This window comes from Arctopsyche grandis, chromosome 1 (assembly GCF_051622035.1).
Source record: "Arctopsyche grandis isolate Sample6627 chromosome 1, ASM5162203v2, whole genome shotgun sequence".
Lineage (NCBI taxonomy): Eukaryota > Metazoa > Arthropoda > Insecta > Trichoptera > Hydropsychidae > Arctopsyche > Arctopsyche grandis.
In genome coordinates this window covers 5,863,948-5,872,500 of record NC_135355.1, presented here as the reverse complement: position 1 = coordinate 5,872,500, position 8,553 = coordinate 5,863,948, and the positions used below count along the sequence as shown (strand labels likewise).

Genomic DNA, 8,553 nt, shown 5'->3' with positions numbered 1-8,553 from the left:
TTACAAGTCAGTTTCTGTGACCATTCGATTGGTTGAATATTTTTACTTTATTTTTTTTCGATACAAATAAATTAAAAACAAATGAATATTTACTATTAGATTCGCCATGTTTGAGCTGTTTATATTACAAATACTGAGCGAAGCTGGGTAGAACAACTAGTATGCAATAAATGAAGATCGCCAATCAGAAAAAGGCACGTCTATGGGAAAGTTCAATAAAAATAAGCATTCAGAGATAAGTTAAAAGTGTAAAAAAGCTATTTCAATTTTGGTCACGTTCCATTCTGTCTGACGTGTGTGTTTCTTAAACTATGGGACGCTATTGTTTGGTTACATTAGATTATTTGCATGTATTTGCAATGAATCCTGTTAAATTTCACAGGTGACTGGAATTAAATATATTAAGCTGACGGAGAAGATGTGTCTAAACGAATAACTGTATTTGCAATTGCAAACTAAATTTTTGAATTATATATAATAAAATGTTCACCCTTCGGTTCAATGTGTATTATATTGAAAAAATATTCAAAATAAATAGCAAACATATGAAGTTACATAAAATAATTAATGAAAAAAATTCAACTGTTTTTTTTTTCACTTTAAAACTAATGAAGTGTTTAAACTGTTATGTTAAAATAATTTATAAATAAATAAAACACTGGTGATAATTTGTTGTATTTGGCATTATATTATATTACATTATCGTTCAAGAGATGTCTCTAATGATATAAATTGTAGAGTTGCGGATATTGGACGATAGGTCGTGCAACATAATGGACTGGCGCAATTTGTGCCGATTTCGATCTGTAATATTCGGCGACATTTCCACTCATGCTTCCGTAAGGTATTCCTCCTGTAATTTAAATACATTCACTTAATATTATACGCAAAAATAATTCTACATAGCTTAATCAAAAGTCGTACAAAATAACGAACAGTTTGTAATTGCACAGCTTCAAGGAAAAAGGCGAGTGGCAAAGTGTGTTCAGTTCAATGTCAACAAGATGAATGTTTGTATATTAAACATAAGCACACATGTGCACTTATGTTTATTTATGAACTTATTTTAAAATGAAGTTGGAACATATTGGACAAAGTGATTGCTGTATTTATGTAAGTACATCAAATTATCATACTCGCTTTGAACTTTCATATGGATTATCATCACATTATATTGTATGTCACAGTCGAAGTGTATTTTTAGTTGTAATATATTCCAACTGGCATTTTAGTTCATTCATATTCGAATTCAACTCAACTAGTAAATTATATCTCTACAAGTGCAAATACACTTTGAACAATGTGCGCCAGTTGTAATATAACAGTCGAGTTTTGACAGCTCTGAAGTTTTTACGAATGCTTTAGACTTCAATAATGCGTTGATATTTGCTAGATTTTACGAATAAAGGTAATGAGTACCATATTACGAAAGCTCTAAGAATGTGTTCAAAACAAAAATGTGACTTTCCAACTCAATTTACTAGTAGAGTGACGTTTTCACAAAAATCTAACCCCTACATCTAACCTGGTATCAACTTATTGTTGAACTGTATTTTCAGTTGTAATATATTTCGACAAGTTGGAATGTGATTCGCCATACGAATCAACTTACGTGGGTTAGACGGAATATATTTCAACTTGTCAAAATATATTACAATTGAAAATATCGTTCTACTATAACTGTAGTTGGTTCCAAGTTAGTTAGGATATATTCTAATTGGTTAAAACTAGAAGATACACTTGACTATACATATGTATTTACCATAAGCAAATCCTTCTGGTGGATGTCCTGCACTGTCAGGCTTCGCCCAAGCTAATGTAATACAAACAATGCATAGCAGGAAAATACTGAGAATATTCTGGAAATATAAAACAACAGTTTTGTAATAAATGCAAATGAAATAATGCACAGATTTGCCAAAATGAAACATTATTATATAATTCATCTCAGAATATTCATAGATTAACAAGGGCTCAACCCACATACATAAATACATAGATTGAATTAAATAAGTGAATTTAAAAAAAAAATGTTTGTTGAATGTAAAAGAATTTTTTTTAAATATATACTATTTTTATTTAAACTATATAAAACAATGAAAACTGCTATGTATTTACATATGTGGGTTGTTATAAAGCTATTATAATACATATTATAAAATGCATAATTTGTAGAATTTCATACATTTTTTTGTAGGGCTTTCAGACAAAGTGTGAAATTTGAGGCATACTGTGTTAAAAATATATATTATTTTAAAATTTGATTTGATTGGTATACATTCATTTTATATTTTATGCAACATTCTATACTTATATAAAGCTTCGACACGCTTAAATGTTGGAATGTTGCAATTTGTAAGCACACAGATTTGCTTGCAAAGACAAAGAAAGCTCACCATAAAAAATGAGTAACTGACCAAAAACTCGATTTTTAATTTATTTATAAATTGAAATAATAATATACATATACATATGTATGTATATACGTCTTCACACTTTTCCCAAAAAATATGAAAATTACTCAGGTATATACATAACTATTGATATATTACATTTACAAACATATGTTTGTGCAAATTCCATTAAGAGTTAAACAACTACTCATTTTCTGTTTATAATTATGCTAATTTATAAGTAACAGTATAGATCTACATTTATTTTTATATGTACATATGTACATATATCTTTAAGGCAATATATTTATTTATTTATTTATTTAATAGCAAATTGCTAATTAAACTATAACATAATATAATTAACATAACTCTTATGTTTATATACATATATTCATACATTAATATATTAGAAATATTATTTAAGGCTCCAGCTTTCATATAAGCTAATCAACTATTGTTGATTTTCATTACTTAATAATTAATTTATGTTTAATTGTTATTTTGTTTTTTTTTGTGTTATATTTTTTGACCATTATGGCGCTTTAGGAATTCCTGTTATGCCATAATGGTCTGTTTAGAATAAAATAAAAAATAAATAAATAAATAAATTACGAGTATTGCTTATATATGATAGAAAGCTCAGTGTCATGAAAACTGAATTAATTGTAACGAATGTGCGTACCTTTAGCGAATCCATGTCGAGAGGACAAGTGACACCGGCGTTGCTCGGTCTCCGAGTGAACCAGATTGTCCGAATTACCATGTCTTATATATTGGTCGAGATCCTCAGCGTTCTAATTTTGATGACCTTACATACACTGAGCCTTAAAACCCTCAACTTCACCTTCGCCTAGTGCCAGCTGACTCCGGTTTAACAATCTACTATGTAACTTAACGCCGCCAATAAACCTGTATCGATATGTAACGTTTCGCTATACATATCTATTTATTTTATTATACAATGTAGTATCCAATGCTGAGTGGTAGTGTATCTTATAATTGAAATAGCATACGTACGTGGATTGTGTATTTATCCCTGCCCCTCCCCCATAGCTACTCACATGTACATAATTTAGTTCTTTCTTTCTCGGTGTACTCTAAAGCTGTCGTGTGTAAAATATTAATTAACTGAATAGTAGTCCTTTCTTGTTGCAAATCTTTTAAATACATTTTATTGACATATTGTATAAAATAATTGTCTAATGCGTGCGCGCGTGTGAATGTCCGTTGACATCCTCCGTCTCTCTTTCTCCCCTTTGAATCGTATATCGTGGAAAGAGACGCGGTATAATGTGGGCTGCTTTGCGCGTGCATTTCACTTCGTTCACATTTATAATATTTAAAATTTAATTAATATTTTTGAAAAATAAGTCGGCTGATCAATTTCCATTGATCCGAATTGCAATATTTTACCGAGTGCACAACAAGTACATACATATGTGCACACATGCCACTAATTTATTATAATGTTATAGATTTAATTTTAGGTATTATATTTAAATGGAAAGAGATTTGTTTTTTATTTTGTTCTTCGAAATATCATATAAATTTGCCTCAATGTATTATATGTATGTATATATTTTCATTGGATTATTTATATTTTGAGAATATCATTAATCAATTGTTATCCAAGCATTTGTTTGGCTATTTAAATATGTACATACATATAGTGAGAATTAAAAAAATATACGTACATACATATACAGTGAGTGACAAAAAAAAAGCCGCATTTGCGTTTTTCTATGAAATTTGATTTTACTCTTATATATAGCGATATTCTTAGTACAAAAATTTATTACACGATGATAAGGATCATAAGGAGATTAAAACAGAACAAACTATGAATTTTTACTACGTGTTAATTGAAATATTGAAATTATTTGCGAAATGTATAAAAATGGGGAAAAACGTATTGGCTGCATTTTGGTCGTGTTTCACTTGTTTTGAAGCGATTTCCAACGTATAAATTTTTTTATATGTTGTAAATAAGCTATTCTATTAATAAATATAAAGAAATATATAATTATATAGGTTAATAATTTGTTATTCCACATTTATTTTTTATAACTGCCCGAATTCTTCTAGGCTTTTGAGTCGTGATAATTGAAAGTGGCATAAGTCCACTTTTCTTCATTTAGAGAAATATCTCGCATAGCATTAAATATGTTTTAGGTTTAACAATATTTAAAAATATTGGTGGCCTGTAATACGTTTATTCTTCTTTTCCGAGATTCTTGACATATCGTATTAAAATAAGTGAACAATTTGTTAGGTAAATCAAACGGAAAAAGTGTTTTGGAACTGAAAATTAGACTTCCGCCACTTTCAAATATAACGCCTCATATATAGACGTACATACATACATATATACATATCTATATGTGTATATAAATCAATGTTTGTCTGTCACGTATGCGTTCCTATACCATTCAACCGATTGCGATGAAACTTACAGGAGTTATTGTGTGTATGCCCGCGATGGTTTGTGTAAAAAATATCGCGCAAAAACGGGAGCGGAAACGGGAAAACCGGGAATGAGTGGCATTGTAACGCAATAATTTCAAATGCGTTCGCCTCGCCGCCTGGGTTGTTAGGGTAAAATAAACAAACAATTGAATAATTTCAAATGTGTTCATTGCCTGCGTTTTACCGACAAATTATCATTACTGTAATTTAATTTGATTATTTAGTATTTGAAACTGAATCATTCCCTTATCGAAACACATCGAGAAACGGGAACGGGAATTGGTTGCGTTATTGTGGCATTGCAACGCATGCGGGTTCAGCTATTTATAATAAAAATTACTTCAAATTTATTTGAAAATCAAAACTTACCGGTCAATAACTTTGATTGATTTGGTCAATTAGTTATATGATCTATCACTGACTGCTTGATTATTGTCTGTTTGTCAGAAAATGCTTGAAACCATTAGCAGTTTAATGACTAGAGATAGGCTTTTGAATGTGGCAGTGCCCTTTGTGGGTGGGTCAACTTGCCGATGGGCTGTATTGGTTTAGTATTTTATGAATTTAATAAAATCTAAAGGCTAGCGGAAATATAACAAACAATGTTCTCTTCTTCAACTGTCAACCTACATACATACATACACGAATACTTGGCTATAAACTAAAACTATAACCTGAGAAGATTTTAGAATTTTTTTGCGTACAAGATGAATTATATCTTTTTTATTTTTAACGTTCGCGGAAGTTGCATACATATTATTAAAAAAAAAAAACAACAACAAGATCAAGTTTTTAAATGTCACATTATGTACATATATTAATTGAAATATGTATACTGAATTAGTGTAATAAAACGAATAGAAAAAAATTGAAATTTGATTATAACGGACACGTAATAAATAAAAAAAGTAAAAATATGTACTTATTTTATAGAGTAAGACAATGTGCTGGTATGTACATATGTGTGTATTTATATGTTGTATATAGATTTTTTTTCTTAAGCATATGAAATAGAGCTTAAATAAAACGATTATTTTCAATGTGCGTACTTGCATTGATTTTCATATTAACGAGTGACCTATAAAATAGCCTTGATACCAATGATCATTTATAAATCGTTTTTGCTTGTATTGTTCAATAAGCTCCAATCAAAAAAGGTGGCTGAAATTTCGCAACGAAAATTTTAAATTAATCGAACTGTCATAATATTTTGCAATCAACGAGAATTTCTCGTCGTTATTAGTACTATGATACATACATACATAGATTTGTCGAAAGCTCACTTCGGTCAGTGGAAATGATAAAGCACAATGATTGACAACGTTGCGGAAAAATATCGACAGTTAGATATAAATTTTGTCACATGTTCGGTTTTTCACTCGAATAATATTTGAAATAACATTCGCGAGTCACGAATTTGTATTGTCAGACGCATTTTGCAATTTCATCCGGGGGGGATATGTATCTATACGAAATTATTTTTTGTCCGAAACGAACTCGAGTGTAACCCGAGTAACAATGGACCGTTTTGATATATTTCCAATTACATAAAATGTGTATAGATATTAAGCGAGGAAAAAAGGTTATTTTTTGTATCCCTAGAATTTTTGCAACGGAGTGGACGCAAAAGGCGTGTTCATCGAACAGTTGTAAATTGTGAAAACTTTGATTACAATACCCCGTTCGCAAATTTCTCTTGTGGTCAAATTAAGTAAGAGTTGCGTTTGCTATGCGCAACTGTTAATCGAGAAAAAGTGAACGCGTGCTCGGTCACATGCCAAATGTATCGATCAGTTGTAAATGGCAACGAGAGTAAAAGGAAACTATCAACGAAACTGGATGAAAATGTATAGGAAAATTTGGATGCGGTGCATCCGCTCTAAAATCGCCAGACAAATTGAACGACAGATTAACGGACGGCTGCTTTAAATACAATTCTCGTCTTCTCGAATGATAGATTGCACATCAGATGACGGGTAACCTTTCGATGTGCACAGATGCAATTATTAAAATGGTAATTATTAAAATTGAGTTGGATCTTTCTGGCGAGTTTAATAAGGCAAAATTCGATAAGTTCCGAATCTTGCCTTATTAAACTCGCCAGAAAGATCCAACTCAATTTTAATAATTGCATCTGTGCACATCGAAAGGTTACTCGTCATCTGATGTGCAATCTATCATTCGAGAAAACTAGAATTACGTTTAAAGCTGCCGTTCTGTTAATCTGTCGTTCGTTTGTCTGGCGATTTTAGAGCGGATGCACCAAACCCGGAAAATTTTGATGTGAGACCGTTTTTAATACGAAAGCGTGTGTTTTAATACGAATAACATATACACATGTGTAATTATGGGATATTAAACAGTTTCAAGGCACATATTTGTTTCCTAGACATATTTATTTATTTAACATACCTAAGGGAGGCGGCAAAGCCGATAGATCCGTGGGGTGTGACTTATACATATGTATTATATATAAATTTAATGATCAAAAAATAAATGACACATTCAAGATAACAATAATAAAAAAATAAGAGAGTAAAAAGTAGTCAAGAAAAAGAAATTACGAAATAATAAAAAATAGAACAGTAAAATGATAATTAAAAAAAAAAAACAGAAATATAGAAAGAAATGAAGATATCAGAAAAGAAGAATTATAAAAAATTTAAGTTTAAGAAAGATATCTAGCTTGTTTTTAAAAATAATAAGGTTTTCATAATTTACCACATTGTAGGGAGGACTATTCTAAACTCTAACCACTCTGTTTGTAAAGAAAGATTCTCTAATCAATTTTTTAGATTTTTCTTTTATGAGTCCGAGAGAGTGACCTCTAAGATGAGTGTTGTATTGAACATTAGAGGTTGGACATAGGACAATCATAATGACTATTTAATATTTTAAAGACTTCGATTAAGTCGCCTCTTATTCTTCTCGTCTCCCGTGTGTTTAGATTCATTATTTTCAACCTTACATTATAAGGAAGTGATTTAAGTTCAGATGGTATTTTATCAATTCTCCCTTGTACCATTTCAACACATATTTTTAAAAAATAAAGATTTCATTTACTAAAAGCGTATTCTAATATAGGCCTGATAAAAGGTTTATATATTTTTGCTAAGAGGTTTAAGTCGAGAAAATTTAATACACGTTTGATAATATTGAAAAATGAGTAACATTTGTTTACAATATGATTAATGTGAGGTCTCGAATTAGTGGTGATACCTCGGTCTGATTGATGTTAATTAAATTGTTATTTATTTCATAGAGAAATGTAGGATTTTTGTAACCTACATATGTACATGCATACATACATATGTATGTATGTAGGTGCAATACAGAACATAAAATAAATAGATAAATTTGTATGGGATAAAAATGATTCATAGTTACGTTAAGTTGATTCATATTCGTCGATGATTGGTTGAATTTTATAACGTTGGCTTTCGATTGTATGTGAAAATGAAATTCACGTTTTTTCGATTTCGATTTCGACAGTTTACGTCCCCCAATTTGTCAGGTCGTTAACTCTTTAACCACAATACGTATCGTTAGACAATATCGTACGACCGACAAGTTACGGATTGTGTGTCGAACCGATTTGCATAACAACAAAAAAAAATAGCAAAAACCAAAAAAACATACCCCATAACTAAACCAGCGAAAACGTGTAATAATTCCTTATTTCTCCATCCGT

General features: G+C 30.2%; 1 protein-coding gene across 1 annotated transcript; it reads right to left on the bottom strand.

Annotated features, from left to right (window-relative positions):
• Positions 1 to 666: 666 nt before the first annotated feature.
• On the bottom strand, positions 667 to 3,200 carry LOC143915976 (uncharacterized). The gene is made up of 3 exons (XM_077436817.1): positions 3,079 to 3,200; positions 1,763 to 1,859; positions 667 to 853 (listed from the first exon to the last, which is right to left on the bottom strand). Exons 1-3 carry the CDS (start codon positions 3,157 to 3,159, stop codon positions 720 to 722), a joined length of 312 nt encoding a protein of 103 aa, XP_077292943.1. The 5' UTR covers positions 3,160 to 3,200; the 3' UTR covers positions 667 to 719.
• Between the last annotated feature and the right edge of the window lie 5,353 nt (positions 3,201 to 8,553).

Excerpts from the sequence above, each read along its gene's own strand:
- LOC143915976 (XM_077436817.1), bottom strand. The coding sequence starts at position 3,159 with ATGGTAATTCGGACAATCTGGTTCACTCGGAGACCGAGCAACGCCGGT. Across the intron at positions 1,860-3,078 it reads TCGACATGGATTCGCTAAAG|AATATTCTCAGTATTTTCCT; the intron begins GTACGCACATTC and ends TTATATTTCCAG. Across the intron at positions 854-1,762 it reads ACCAGAAGGATTTGCTTATG|GAGGAATACCTTACGGAAGC; the intron begins GTAAATACATAT and ends TTTAAATTACAG.